This window comes from Monodon monoceros, unplaced genomic scaffold, assembly GCF_005190385.1.
Source record: "Monodon monoceros isolate NGI ecotype Baffin Bay Population unplaced genomic scaffold, NGI_Narwhal_1 Super_Scaffold_1, whole genome shotgun sequence".
Taxonomy (NCBI): Eukaryota; Metazoa; Chordata; class Mammalia; order Artiodactyla; family Monodontidae; genus Monodon; species Monodon monoceros.
This window is the reverse complement of record NW_021703765.1, coordinates 58947267-58963564: the sequence shown is the minus strand read 5'-3', so window position 1 is coordinate 58963564 and position 16298 is coordinate 58947267. Positions and strand designations below refer to the sequence as shown.

Sequence of the window (16298 nt, the reverse complement as noted above, 5' to 3'; positions counted from 1 at the left end):
CAAATAACTTATCAGATACATAGTTTACAAATATTTTCCCTTTTCGGTGAATTATCCTTTAAATTTCTTGAACTATGAGGACCTCTATAAAAAAACCCCAACTATCCTGGTTTTCATTTGCAAACTATGTTTGATACACGAATGTGATAAAAATGAACAGTTAAGGAGAGTGACTTCAGAATCTGAGAAAATGGGTGTCCTTGTGAAAATCCACTTATTTATAAGCTAGGATCCACCCTCATCATCTTTAAAATTTATTCTGTGGCAGCACCTGGCATGCATTTCATGCTCACATAATGTTTGTTAAACTTTTAAACCATAATAGTCTCTCACAATCTTTAGGTTTAAAATGTGAAATCCTGGCTAAATCAAGTAACAGCCTGGTAGTTCTATGTAGTCGTGGGCAGTTTTGTTTCCTCCTCTGTAGAATGGAGATAATAAACTCCCTGGGTTTGTGTGAGGATGGATATGTTAACTCATATGATGTGCACGGTAAGTTTCTATAACAATGGGCTACTCTGCAGCTACACTTGGAAGCTGAGAATTACAGGACACGTCTCTTAACATTACTCTGCAGCTGCACATCTTATTAATAGTTAGTAGTATGAGTGGTTTTCAGCCTGAGTTCCCTGGGCTCTTTGCAAGTGTTTCACATAATTCAACGAACACTTAAAAGAATGGTAGTAAAACCCTTCCACATCAAATGTCTTATGTGCCACATTATATACTTCATGGGGTACTACCAATGCATTACTCTGTGCCGCTATGTTATTTTTCTGTAGACTTCTGATCACATCTATTCTTATGTATATTTTTCTTCCCCCTACATTTTATTATGAAAAATTTCAAACACACAGCAAACTTGAAATAATTTTATAGTGAATACTTGAATACCCACCACCTAGATTCTGCCATTACCATTTTTACTGTACTTTATTTTTTATTTATTTATTTTATTTATTTTTGGCTGCGTTGGGTCTTTGTTGCTGTTCCCCGGGCTCCGGATGCGCAGGCTCAGCGGCCATGGCTCACGGGCCCAGCTGCTCCGCGGCATGTGGGATCTTCCCGGACCGGGGCACGAACCCATGTCCCCTGCATTGGCAGGTGGACTCTCAACCACTGAGCCACCAGGGAAGCCCAGGGGCTACTCTTCGTTGCGGTGTGCGGGCTTCTCTTTGCGGTGACTTCTCTTGTTGAGCAGCACGGGCTCTAGGCTCGTGGGCTCTAGAGCTCAGGCTCAGTAGTTGTGGCGCAGGGGCTTAGTTGCTCCGCGGCATGTGGGATCTTCCTGGACCAGGGCTTGAACCCGTGTCCCCTGCATTGGTAGGCAGATTCTTAACCACTTCCCTGCCACCAGGGAATCCCTTTACTGTACTTTTAAAAGTCACACATCTACCCCATTTATCCATCTTATTTTTGATAATTTCAACAAAATCGCAAACACCAGAATGCCTCCTCCTACATGATTCAGCACCCAGGTCACTAGCTAAAATCAATGTTTGTTCACAGTTCACTCTTTGGATGGAAATTTTGATCCATAGAAACCCAAATTGTGAGTGTACGTTTGCTGAGTTTTGACAAATGCGTACACCTGTGTAACGCTAACTCTTATCAAGACGTTATGCACATGTTTTTAGATGTGCGGTTGTTTGGGAGAAAGGACATCTACTGCTTAGATGACCAGCCCCGTCCAGCTGCAGGACCTCGAGGTGAGGACAGGGCACCTGCTTCTTCAGATGTCACTGAAGCTCGGGCTCACGTGAGGGTCAGAGTCCCGTCATCACAGTTGGAAATGTGACACATTAAAACATTTAAGCATCTATCTGACTTTACATTTACCTTAAGGAATGGGAGGAGTGGTTAGGGGCTGCTAGGAATTCCAGTTGGTGGGAAATTTCTTGCATTTCTCCTTTCCACATTCCTGCATAATTAACTTAAATGTTTCTTGTGATTGATTATAAGGCCAACTCGAAAAAACCCATTTCTGCTGCCATTTGCAGCTACTCAACCACATAAACCAGAATATTTCCACACACCCCTCCCCCCGCAGGAGACCCTGGACGCTGAGCCCAGAGGAGACCAGCCGCCTTCCATACCCACACTACACAGGTCGTATAGTAAGTTAAGTGTTACCAGTGTGAACACTGAAAATTTCACTCTACTCAAGTACCACTTTGGTTTGGTATTTGATGCATTTCATTCTGCTGCTACAAATTCTGGACACTAGCCCTAATTTTTAACCTGGGCCCCGTGGAGACTGGGGTTTCCTGGCATCAACTGAGGGGCCACAAAGGCTCTGGGGGGGGCTCTAAGGGCGACACATCCTGCTCCTCAGCCCTGCGGAGCCCTCGGCACGCTGGCACCCCACGTGGGATACTGTTTGACAAAGGGTCTAGCTCTAAGGAACACGAGGAAGAACAGCTGTAAGGCAGCGAAAAGTGTGTGTGTGTGTGTGTGTGTGTGTGTGTGTGTGCACGCGCTTAACACTGTCTGGTTCAATGGCCCTATGTCCACAGCCTTCAGAATGAATCTGACAATACACAGTGAACAGGAAACTCCTTCCACCTGCTGGAAGGGGCGAGGACGTGGGGTCCTGCCGCCTTTACAGGAAGTCTGAGGACCCATGAGACAAGGAACGGGAATCCCCCAGGATTCTCCGCTCAGGGGAGTAGTTTTTCTGAAAGGTTTAAAAAAACCCACGTATACAGTGTGAAATCACGGAAAAAAAAGGTAGTCTCTGTTCCTGGTTCCTGACACAGGGCTCCTGAAACCCGTGAAATTTCCTAAGTGAGAGGAGCATCTTTTGTTCTAATGGGGTGACTCTGGGTGGGCTCCTGGTTGAGGGCTGGTCACCAGAAAGACCAACCTGTGATTAGAAGCTGGGAATTTTCAGCCCCACCTGCATCCTCCAGGAAGGGAGGAGGGGCTGCAGACTGAGTTAATGATGTATCATGCCCCCATGGGGAAGCCTCCACAGCAAACCCAGCAGCATGGGGCCTGGAGAGCTCCCCTGCTGTGGACACACCCACGTGCTGGGAGGGGGGACCCCCAACTCCACAGAACAGAAGCTCCTACCCTCAGGACCCTCCTAGGCCTTGCCCTGGGGACCCCTTCATCTGGATGTTCACCTGTGTCCTTTATCATATCCTTTAATAAACCGGTAAACGTTAAGTAGGCATTTCCCTGAATTCTGTGAGCTGTTCTAAGCAGAAAACTGAATCCAAGGTGGAGGAGGACACGGGCACCTCTGATCTGCAGTCAAGTGGGACAGACGTGGGGGGTCCCCTGGGGACCTCGTCATGATTGGCACCTGAAGTGGGGTGTCTTGTGGCCTGAGCCCTTACCCTGTGGGGCCTGAGGATCTCCTGGGAAGGGAGTGTCAGAACTGAGTTAAATGGTGGGACACCTCGCTGGTGTAACACATCTGGTGTCAGAGTGTGGTGAGTGTGGTCACAGTGGGAGCAAAGAGGACCCACGAGGAAAGTGCAGGTTCCCACCCTCAGGACCCTCTCAGAAGCTGCTTCTCGGGGTGAAGTTTCCAAAGAGGGCAGAGGGGAACCAGGCTGACCCACTTATACTGAGATATTTGCATGTAATTTATTCTTCATACTTAAAAACGTTACTGCCCATAAACAGGAGCACTTCCAACGCTACAGATCTAGAAAATGAATGTGAAAATAAACTTGGCTGAAATGAAGGTCAAATCCAGGGTTCAGAAGCACTCAGATAATTGACTGGATATTTAGTGAGTTAACACTATATAGTAAGATGCATATTTAAAATTATAGTTTATTTTACAATGACCTAAAAATCCACTTTGAAGTTGAAACTTCATTTTTGTGAATAATTTCCAGATTGTCCTGAAAGCTCACATTCAAGGACTTGCAAGCCCTGAGATCCAGGCTGGTGTGGAGGGGACAAACAGGGCCCCCATGGGCTCCTGCCGGGCGGCAAAGGGCACACGTGGGAAATCACTACACCTTTCTCACTGCTCTTTTCTTTTGAGGGGGATATTCTCTCCTTTCCAGAGTGTTCTAAAACCAATTATGTAAATGGATGTATACGAAAGGTGAGTATCACGTAAACACACGTGTGCAAAGCGTGAGAACCTACATACACTCCAAGCTGTAGAGTTTCAAGTTAGATTAAGCAGAGTATGATTTTATAAACCTGTTCTAAAGATCCAATTTTCCAGGGACTTCCCTGGTGGCTCAGTGGTTAAGAATCCCTGCCTGCTAATGCAGGGGACACGGGTTCGAGTCCTGGTCCGGGTATACCACATGCTGCGGAGCAACTAAGCCCACGAGCCACAACTACTGAGCCCATGAGCCACAACTACTGAGCCCATGAGCCACAACTACTGAGCCCGTGAGCCACAACTACTGAGCCCACGTGCCATAGCTACTGAAGCCCAAGCGCCCTAGAGCCCGTGCTCCGCAACAAAGAGAAGCCACCGCAATGAGAAGTCTGCGCACTGCAACAAAGAGTAGCCCCTGCTCTCCCCAACTAGAGAAAGCCTGCATGCAGCAACCCAGAACCCAATGCAGCCAAAAATAAATAAATAAATAAAAATCCGATTTTCCCTGATTTCCTTTCTCCCAAAATAGCTGTTTCCATGGCTACATAATCACATATTATTAGCACTTAGAGGAAACGCATTTTGGGGGATAATGCAGTAGAGATTGTTTTTAATTTTCACAGTGGGAATTGGGGACGTCTGTATGAAATATAATCTCTGCTAATTTGCTCAGCTTGCTTGATGCTGCAAAGACACTCAAATGTATAACCCTTGAAGCTCATAATAATGATTGTTGTCACGCTCCTCCAGCCAGGCTGGTCCTGGTGTTGGATGGTGCAGTGCCCACCCCGCCTGCCGCAGCCTTGCTTGGGGACGCAGAGGTGGCCGATGGCCGGGGTGACAGGGACAAAGCTGCCCAGCTGGAGCAAACCCGTCTGCCCTGTTTCCTCTGGGCCCTGGTCTGAGGGTTATGGGATGGCCCCACGGGTCAGCAGACAGGGACAGAGAAGTTGTGATGCCTCGGGCTTCAGTGGCTCTGAGAGACTCAGAACAAATCCCCCCTTTCCTGAAGGAGTCTTAGCAAGTGTCCGCACCTTGCATGCCAGGTAGCACACACAGACCTGAGCAGACTTTCTCATTTTTATATGAAAGGTGATTTATAACTTGGGAGCTCCACATGCGCCCGTGTGTCGCAGACTGGAGAGGGGGCGGCGGGTACGAAGAAGCAGCCCTTAAAATACTTGCTTAGACTTCAATCTGTTGTCGGGAAGAGGACCGAGAAGAGGCAGGATTTCTGCTCTCAGGAGTCCTCACCAAGACTGACTGGTGGTGCCATTGCTTGTCCTGCCCTGGACCCTTCCCTCCCCCGTAATATTTCTTTTTTTAAATTGAGATATAATTCACATAACATAAACCTCACCATTTTGAAGTACACAATTTAGTGGGTTTTAGTATATTTAGAACCATCACTACGATTCAGTTCCAGAACATTCTCATTATCCCCAAAAGAAACCCCGTACCCTTTAACAGTCACTCTCAATTTCCCCCTCCCCCAGCCCCTGGCAACCACTAATCTACCTTCCGTCTCTATGAATTTGCCTGTTCTGGGCATTTCATACAACTGGACTCATTCGATATGTGGCCTTTATGTCTGGCTTCTTTCACTGAGCCTCACGTTTTCAAGGTTCATCCATGTTGTACCATGTGTTGGTGCTTCGTTCCCTTTTATGGCTAAGTAAGATCCCATTGTGTGGCCAGACCACGTCTGTTCATCCAGTTACCCTTTCATGGACATTTGCATTGTTTGCACTTTTTGGCTGTTGTGGATAATGCTGCTGTGAACATTCATGTACACATCATTATGTGGATGTATGTTTTTAATTCTCTTGGGTGTATACCCAGGGGAGAAACTGCCGGGTTCCTCTGTGTTTAAGCTTTTGAGTTACCGTGGTGAGACCATCCTTGGATTCTTCACTGGCAGCTCAGCCCCCCTGGGAAGCGCCTCTTCCCCCAGATATTCCCCTGGTTTCTGCCGTGGAAGAAATGACTTCAACAGGGCTTAGAATGAATCCCTTCTTAATTAGCACTTGGGCTCAAAACACAAGACTGCTGAGCAGGTAACATAGTGACTTAGAGTCACACCGAGATGTCGGCAGATTTTTTCTCAGAGGATTCAGAAGAGAGAGGAAAAGAAGACCTGTCAGAACCCTGGACTCTGCCAGGGCAAAGCTCAGTGCCCCATCGGCCCTGCGCTGAGCCCCGGGCTCCCGATCTGCCCATTCACTTATTTCCAATAGCCCTGATTTCATGCAGGAACTCCCACTAAGGAGTCAGGTCTTTGAGGAGGAACAACACGCATTCCCCAAGGAACTGGAACTCCGGGGTGTTGGGCAAGCCGGCATGAGCGTCCTGGTCCCAGGACATCCCCGGTGGGACATTGAAATGTCCTTTCTGTCCTTTATTTCATGAGCAAAGGTGATGGGAGGTGGAAGCAGCTACATTCCTTCAACATCTTGTTTGACAACAAAAAAACATCTGTCTCCATGTGTCGGTCTAACAAGAGTTACTGAAATATTACTTGTTTTTGAAATGTCTCACCCCTAACCTCAACATCTGTGTGCAGAGGAAAAACAAGATTGTTATTAAGAGACAAAGGTTGCTGACCTAACCTGATTCCCATGTATATTAAAATGGATTAAAAAAGCAAAGCTTGGACGCTATGATTGACCCAGATAGTGAGGTTTAGGGGCGAACGGCTTTCTGTGACTCTGCCGAGCCCAGAGTGAAGACCGCAGGAATCTTGGTGTTTTATTTTTGACGAGCCTGGGGTCTTGACCTCGTGCCTCAGAGTCTCACTCTCTGTAATTTGAAAGTACGGAAAGAAATAGCAGAGCTTGGCGGGGGCTCCCCGCCCCACCACCCCCCAGGTGGGAACCCTGATCTCAGTGGCCTCAGGTTACCCCCTGGACCTCGGTTCCCACGTTGGAGACACAGCAGCAAGAGCTCAGGAGGGCTTACGTGTGCCAGGTGCCACTCTGGGGTTTCGGGTCTCTATTTAACCCTACAACAACTGTACAGGAATACAGCCCAAAATTTTATCCCCATGGAAGTAACCTGCCCAAACTCTCTGCTCTCGGCAGCAGAGCAAATATCTGGATCCTGACTGCCTGTTGTCAAAGCTCATGTTGCTTCTTTTTGTCAAATTTACTTTGCATATTCTATTTTAAAGTAAACCATTAATTCTATTGCTATGGTGATGCGTTGTCTCTTTTTATAAGAAAGAGAAACTCCTAATGCGACATTGAAGGGCGCTCTGGTCCGGAGGCGACTTCGCTCAAGAAATACTGGGAACCACGATCAGACACATTCCCCCAGAACCTCAAACGCAAACCTATACGAATGTTAATGTTATCTCCAGCTGTGCTAGAAATTCCCTCTGGCATCACAGCTAGACTTCCCCAAACCAGAGCTTGATGGCATCCTGTCCTCCATAAACGACATCTCCTGGGTCCCTGTCCCAATAACGGCCCCGTGGTCATCCTCATTGACCGCCCCCCTTTCCTCCACCTCCCTTGTTCGATCCAGTGCCTGACTCTGTCCCTGAGGCGCCAGGCTCACCTCCACGGCCACCACCTGCCTGTGTGCACCCACGGGTCTCTGCCGCCTCCGTTTCACCCTCCACGCAGCACCAGAGACCTGACAGCCTCACTCTTCCAGCCGATGGCCGCTCGCTGCGTCCGGAGGAAAATCCACGTTCCCTGGCCTGGGAGGGTGTGGCCCCTCGACCCCTCTCGCCTGTCCACGGCCACCTCCATCACCGCTGGGTGCCCACAACGCTTCCTGTCAGTGCTGGGGACACGCCCGCATCCCCTCCTGGGCCCTGCCCACCCTGCTCAGCACCCCTCGCCAGTGACAGGTGATGGAGCCTGAGCTCCCCGGGGTGAGGAGGGCCCGGGGGCGGCCACACCTCCCTGTCCTTAAAGTCAGTATTCACAGTGTATTTCTAAATAGTGTAGATTTGGTCCCAAATACTGTGAATTCCCAGGTTTTACGCTTCTGGAACCTTTTCCACAAGTATGGATTTTTAGAGTTTACAGACTTAAAATATAAAAAAGCTTATTTCTTGCTGCACAAAGAGTTATCTAAGACAAACTTTAAATACAGTTTTTGTTATCAAACGAGCAAACACAGCTAAAACTCACTGATTAACCTTCTTCTGGGGACCATTATGCTGTAATAGTTATAGACTGAATCTAAAATAGCGAAAGATAGGAAATAGGAAAATGAGAATTTCAGGGAAAAACAATGAGCCAGCCTTGGCACCAGAGTCCTTTGCTTATTTCTCCTCATACATTTTTTTCATCATATATTTGCTTATTATTTTAATTACCGTCTACCCTTGAGGTTCTAGTCTACCTCAAATGTGTGTACGATGACCTCGTTACATTAAGTAAGAGCTTCGGCTTGACGGCAGATGTGGATTATTTAAATTTTAATTTGGGGGCCCTGTGGCTCCAAAATTAAAATATAGTAATGAATAACTAAGTATGTTATAATTTATGAACATGCCTATAACTCTATAGAAGGCAAAAAATGACTAGAACTGAATACAAAGATCGAGGTAAAATGAATACATCTGCTTCTGGTTCTTCCCTGAAACACTGCCTCCTGCTGGATTTTCAGTTATGCGTCTACTAAACTCGTCTTATGTTAAAAGCTGGCTTCTGCAATGAGTCGTTAATTATTTGTTCCTTGTACTTAAGGAAGTTCAGAGATTCTGGGAGGGCAGCACGGATTGGTCCTCGCGGACAGACTCACTATTGGGCGCAGTCGATGAGCTGGTACTCGTTGGACCTCTCGAAGCAGGCCTTCACACCTTCGTCATCCCAGAGCTTCTTCACGTGATCGAAGAATTCCTGAAGTTTGAAAAAGTTACAGATAAGAAAACCCATGTGTTACCTTCTTCTGAAAGTTAAAAGTAAAAAGAAAATGCCAAAAACATTTACAGGGAGTGCATAAATTGTTTTCTTCGTGGAGGTTGACTCCACACATGGGGTGGAAGGCCCAGATCTCACCACTCAGTCTACTGCTCAAACATTCTTATTGTTCCAGAAAGTTCCTCACAGTGGAAATGACAAGTCAAAAATTAATGACATCCACCAACTATCAATACAACTAAGAATTTAAAGTTCTTAGGACTCAACGACCTGACTAGCAGAATGGCCATTTCAGCCGTGAAAAAACATGCTTGTTACAATGGCAAGTTCTGTTTTAGCTGCTTCTTTTAAATTTTCTAGGTGAGCCACGATTATGAATAGACATGGTTGAGCAGACGGGTTAAATTCAGCCCCAAAGCATTAGGTACATAAGAAAGAAACTTTTAAAATTACACCCTTTGGGGATAGTGATTTACTGTTTTTGACCTTTTTAGAAACTCTGAGTTAAGTGTGAACTGGGATTTTTGGTTCACACACAGTGCGCAGGCCCATCCCTTACGGCACCAGCAGCCTCTGAAAGAGCAGCCTGTCTACCTCAGTAAAGGTGGCTCTATGAATCCGTATTTCCAAAATTATCCAAATTAAATGAACAGTGCTATGGAAGCAGATGACTATACATTAGCAGCTAAATATAAAATAAGTTACATAAATTTTCACAAAACTCTTTGTTAGAATATTTATATCCCTTCCCAAACCAAGGAAGCACCGATTTCCATCTCTGCTCTGCAGGAGAGGGCCTGGGGTGACCCCGCCAGGAAGCAGTCGAGGCTGCTCTCCCTAAGAATCAGCGCAGATTCTTTGCAGGAAGAAACAAGACCTGAGTTGGTTCACGATTCCATACAAGGGTGGATCCAAGTATTGAGGGGCCTGATGCTTATACAACTTGTGGACACTCTTTGAAAAAAAGGAACACAGAGTTATGAGTACAAATCAGGTACAAGACCTGGAAGGGGGAGCAGGGGGCCCTGAGTGCAGCTTCACCAGGCTCTAGTCCATCCCAGCCTGACTCCCAGTGTCGGGAACAGCTTTTAAGCTTGTGCTGCACGTCTCTGTATCTATAGTGTCTGCCTGTCTGTCCTCATCAACAACAAACCCAAACTGCCCACAGGTGACAGGAAGGGACAGTCTCCACGCCAAGGAGAGAAGCTGGACCCTCAGCGTTTATCCTGTCTCCCTGGATTGACGCTTCCTTCTGGAATCTTCCAGGGCCGCTCCCATCACTCCATTGAAGGAGTCTGTGGGCTTCCTTGAAAAATTTCCTTCAAAGAGTCAAATGAGGAGACACACACACACACCACACACACATGCACGCACACACACACACACGCACCCCAGGTCTAAAGAGAAATGCTCTATTGTGCTATTATCCGGATGGTCCAGGAGGGCAGTTATACCCCTGTCGCGGTGACATTGGGATTTGAGCCCCACTTTCCCCCTACTGCAAACCCCTGTGCAGTGGTCCTGGAAGAAAGTTCCTTACTGTCTTTAACAAGTGTCAGAATCATTTTTTCTTCAATAGTCTGAGCAGAAGCCTTTGAGACAGAGTCACAGAGGGGTGCCTGACCCAAGAAACAAAATGCACGGTTCCTGGGGACATGCCGACAGCAGAGTGAGATGGGAACAGTGAGTGCCGGGATCTTACAGCAGGCGCCGTGGACAACACGGAGGAGACAGAACAGGCTCGATCTGCTGCTTTGTCTTCCTTGTTGGGAAACAAGACGCGGGGTTAGACCAGGGCCAGGTCCCCAGGACTCCCTACGTTTACTCTTTAAGGAGTTCTCAGATCTTCGTGGAAAATTCCAGGGCTGCTGCTGCTGTGGCCCCTTCACCTTTTTATCAGGGAAAATGTCAAACTTACACAAGGAGAGAGAACGCCCCCTGGGCACTCACTACCCACAGGCAGATTCCACACTCAAGTGGCTGTTCTCTTTTATCTGTATCTCAGCCCGTTTCTCCACCTTTATTATTTAATAGCAGTTCTCTCACACCATATTATTTTATTTCAACATTATTTCTAAAAGATAAATCTTTAGAAGTCATAGCCACAATACTACAATCTCAAATAAAAATACATAAACCAGTAAAGAAGTGATTCTGTAAAATCATTAACCCCTGCAGCTTCTGTAGCTGTGCTCACACATTTGTCCAGAGCCTGGCTAGAATTCTCGTACATTTGTTAAAACAACTGGGAAATAAATATGAGGAATACTTTTAGTATGCCTCCGTTAGCAACTAAGATGAATAATACTAAATAAAAATAATTTCAGTGGTGTGTGTGTGTGTGTGTGTGACTGAAAAGGTGATTCACAGTGAAGTCTCACTTGTTTTTGACATCTGAGAGTTGAGAGACACTGAGAGCATAAAAAGAAAATTACTAAATGACATTTCTTAATTTTTTCTGTATTATTGAATTTGAGAATCACCTTGTGATCTTCATATATTTAGCAACTGAAATACATGGTCATTTATGTCATTCTAATTCAAAGGAGTTTGAGTTGTGTTATAGAAAATAAACATGATAATGATACCAAATTAAACCTGCTTTTAAAAAGCAAGGCTTTAAATTTTCATAGCATAATTTTGATGTTTAAATCAAAATTTAAACTAAAATTAAATACCCGACTCCTCCATTTCCTATTACAGCACTTTCCTTCTCGTTCTGCTGTTTACGCCTTCCTGTAGGTATAAAGTGTACTCAAAGCTAGCCTGGAATTCTCAGGTAGGTAACAACTTTAAAAAAAATCTTTAGGGCTTCCCTGGTGGCGCAGTGGTTGAGAGTGTGCCTGCCGATGCAGGGGACGCGGGTTCGTGCCCCGGTCCGGGAAGATCCCACATGCCGCGGAGCGGCTGGGCCCTTGAGCCATGGCTGCTGGGCCTGTGCATCCGGAGCCTGTGCTCCGCAACGGGAAAGGCCACAACAGTGAGAGGCCCGCGTACCACAAAAAAAAAAAAAAAAAAAAAAAAATTTTTTTAAATTCTTCATAACTGCTTTAAAACAGAAATAAATGTCTGCCAATAAGAAATGTAAAAAAAAAATTATTGCATGATTTCTCTGCTAATGTAATACAATAAAACAACTTTTGGTTACACTGACACTTAAGATTCACTTTTTGTTTTGGACATAACCATCAAAAGCATAATATTTCTTATCTGGTGAAAGAGATGTCGTCCAGTGGCCTGGAGGGCACCCAGGTCTCAGGTGGAGCTGCTCCCACATGTGGTGCCCTGTCCTGAGGGTGGTGGAAACCCTTACTGGGTTGAGTGAAAAATGTTATTCCTAGGATGTCTTATGGAAAATATTCCTCTTTAATTTTAGTGTCAGTAATACTTTTTTGCATCTCTCAAGAAAATGCTTTACCAATTTCATTATTAATTTTTAATCCTCTGGGATCCTGTGACTTTTCTGCTGCTTTCATTTATGTCACTGAATTGACCGCCAAGAAGCTCAGAAATCCCATTTGGGGGTTGGTCCCAGCTTGTGTGTAGACCTTGCCTTTATGCTCTGGGTACCAACTTCATCTCTGCTACCACATCACTCACTCACCTGTTCCTAGCTTCCTTCTGCCATACTTTGGTTTTTTTAAATTAACTTGTATTATAACTTTGTGAGTGGCACTAAATCCTTTCTGGAACACGCTGGAGCAAAAATAAATGATTACCGGAACTTTCCATGGTAATGCAGTGAACAACGGCCACCACGACCATCAAATGGGCCTCAGAAACAGTCAGGAGAGTAGCCATTTAAGTAGAATTTTCTAAAGCTCAAGTTTGGGTCTGATTCATTTAAAATACACCTACTCAGTTTTACCCCTCGGGGAGTAGAACGATCTAATAGGTTTCTGTCATTTCTTTTTTCAGATATCTGGTGGATGCAAGTTGAAGGTCTGTGTGGGATCCGTCACGCCTGGTTATTTATAATCTCTGTCCATCCTCAGGTCTAAGTTAATACAGGATGCTTCAAATTCTATTTAGAAACAGCTTTCAGAGACCAGGCTAAACAAACCAAATAAAGTGTCGACAGTAATCAGGGGTCCCCAAGCCCGAGTCTTTCCCAGCATGAAGCACGACCTCCGTGGGTGACAACCACAGCAAGTAACCAAACGTAAAGTGGCGTCACCCTGGCCTTTCCTGGGGCCTCGTGGGTCCCAGGCAAGCTTCTCAGGGTCTTTGGCCGAGGGCTCACTTGAGTCTCAAATACCTTGCCATGCAGGTGATGCAGCTCTCGCTTTACAGATGACGAAATGGGAATGATCTTGGATCCTTTGTACTTGCCTGAGCCCCTGACTAGGACGTGATCAGTCTGGATCTGGAAGCAGCCTCAGGGCCTGGCCAGCTTCCTCCTTCTCTTCTGTAGCAGCTCCTCATGGCTGGAGACCAGTGAGAGCAAACCCACATTTACAATATACATCACACTCGTCTTTCTCCCCCTGTGACAGCCAACTTTAATTATTCTTAGAATCATTTCTAACAGCCTCTTGAGGTATACTTTATATGCCCTAAAATTCACCCATTTACTTATCCGGTCACACACCCAACTAACACAGCCAAGTCTTAGAACCCCTCCACCATCTGCCCCCTTCCCTGGTCTCAGACAACTGCCAATCTACTTTGGTCTCTATAGTTTTGCCTTTTCTAGAAATTTTGTACAAATGAAGTCATATAGTCTTTTGTGTCTGGCTTCTTTCACTTAGCCTGATTTCTCTGAGATTTACCCATTTTGTTATGTATTTTAGCAGCTTAAAAAAAAACTGCTGAGTCCTATTCCATTGTATGGATAAGACCACATTTTGTTTGTTTACTCACTCACCAGTGGATGGACATTGGGGTTATTTATGGTTTTTGACTGTTATGAGTAATGCTGCTAGGAATATCTGTGTACCAGGCTTTGTATGGACTTCTATTATCATCCCTTTTGGGTTAATACCCAGGAGTGGAATTGCTGGGTTACAGGACAGGTGCATGTTTAACTTTAAAAAGTGGCTAAATTGTTTTCCAAAGTGACCATTCCATTTGCACTGTCAAGAGCAATGGGTAGGGGTTCGAGTTCCTCCAAACCTCACCAATACTTGGTTTTGTTAGTCTTTTTGATTTTAATTATGCTAATGGGTGTGTAATGGCATCTGGCTGTGGTTTAAGTTTGCATCTCCCTTATGGTCAATGACGATGGACATCGTTTCACGTTGGCTGCTCACATATCTTCATTTTGAGGTGTCTGTTCAAATATTTTTCCCATTAAAAAATTGGGTTGTATGTCTTCTTATTATTGTTTTATTTTTCATAAGAGTAAAATATTCTAAAAAATTGCCTGGATTCAAATCCTTTCTTAGCTACAGGTTTCACCAACATTTTCTCACCCAATGTGGCTCGCATTTTAATTTTCCTAAGCATCTTTTTTTTTTTTTTTTTTTTTGCAGTACGCGGGCCTCTCACTGTTGCGGCCTCTCTCACTGCGGAGCACAGGCTCCACAGGCGCAGGCTCAGCAGCCATGGCTCACAGGCCCAGCCGCTCCGCGGCATGTGGGATCTTCCCAGACCAGGGCACGAACCCGTGTCCCCTGCATCAGCAGGCGGCCTCTCAACCACTGCGCCACCAGGGAAGCCCATTCCTAAGCATCTTTTGATGAGCAAAGCTTTTAATTTTGATGATGTCTAATTAATCATTTTTTTTAAGTTTATTTATTTATTTGGCTGTGCCAGTTCTTAGTTGCGGCATGTGGGATCTTTAGTTGCAGTGTGGGAACTCTCAGTTGCGGCATGCATGTCGGATCTAGTTCCCTGACCAGGGATCGAACCCGGGCCCCCTGCATTGGGAGTGTGGAGTCTTAGCCACTGGACCACCAGGGAAGTCCCTAATTAATCAGTTTTTGCTTTTCACTTTTTGTGCTCCAAGAAATCTTTGCCTAACCCAAAGTAAAGTTTTTTTCTCCAAGATCTCTTCTAAAAGTTTAATATTTTTAGCTCTTAGATTTAGGTCTACAATCTGAGTTAATTTGGGGATATGGTGGGAGGAAAGGGTCATGCTTCACTTTTTTCCATGCAGATATGCAGCTTCCCCCCCCACCCCAGCATATTTACTGAAAAGACTACCCTTTCTCCATTGAATTTTTGAAACTGACCTTGGTACCTTTGCTGAAACTGACCATACACACGTGGGTCTGTTCCTGGACTTAATTCTGTTCCACCGACCCACATGTCCATCCTTGTGCCAACTCCATCCATCATGATTACTGTAGCTCTGTAGTCAGTCTTAAAATTAGGTGTTAAGTCCTGCAACTTTGTTCTTTTCCAACATCATTCTGACTATTCTTGGTCTTCTGAATTTCCACATATGTCTGAGAACTGGCCTGGAAGTTTCTATAGAAAAGCTGCTGGTATTTGGCTGGAATTGCACTGCATCTCTAGGTTGCTTTGGGGAGAAGTGCCATCTTAACAACAATGAGCTTTTTAATCCATGAACATGGTAATATCTGTTTGTGTCTTATTTTCTCTCAATGATGTTTCCTAGTTTTCAGTGTATACATCTTTCATTTGTTAGGGTTTTTTTCCTAAGTAACTTTTTTGGATGTTGTTTTGAAGGTCCATGTTTTTTTTTAATTTCATTTTTGGAATTTTTCATGGCTAGTACAAAGAAATACAGTTGACATCTGTATTCGATCCTATATCCAGCAACCTTGTTAATTTCATGTATTAGTTCCAGAGGCTTTCACTTCCTTCCTGTGTAGTTGAGCACAGAGAGTTACCCACAAAGCTCTGGCCTGTCTCTTTTCTCCCTGAAGCATGACCCACAAGGGCTGGGGCAGAATCAGAATTCCCTGTGGTTCCAAGGTTCAGGGGGACTGAGCCAAAGGGGCCTTTGCTGCCCACCATGGCCAGGTTGCATGCCTTTTGCTGCTCTTGCACTTGGTTTAAAAAAAATTCTTTTTAAGATATAGTAAGATTTGTGTAAGGACTCTACCTTTTATTTCCAAATTATAGTCTCACAAAACAACTGATAAGTATAAAGTTCTAGTAATTAGATCCATGACCCATAGTAGAGAGTTAAATAAATCTACCCCATTGTGATGGGAACATATAATTTTCCTTAAGTATTTTTTCCCCACAAAATTAATTTTTTAGCTTTTGATTTTCTCCTTCACAATACTCCCACTCTTATACCTAAGATTCTCTCTCTAAAATCCTAATTCTCTGAGAAACTTGTGCACTTAAAGCATGCCAAAGAGACTCACAGGAGAAACTTATTTGTGTGGGAACAGAAATAAAATAATTATGTATTTTTATTAGGG

The 16298-nt window shown here is 45.0% G+C and overlaps 1 protein-coding gene across 1 annotated transcript in view; it reads right to left on the bottom strand.

The window, feature by feature from the left end:
- Positions 1–16298, bottom strand: part of GNAL (G protein subunit alpha L) — a 71446-nt gene that overhangs the window by 23220 nt on the left and 31928 nt on the right. Inside the window, exon 5 of the mRNA XM_029224811.1 lies at positions 8837–8934. Coding sequence (XP_029080644.1) covers positions 8837–8934 — 98 coding nt within the window. The remainder of the gene's footprint in view (positions 1–8836; positions 8935–16298) is intronic.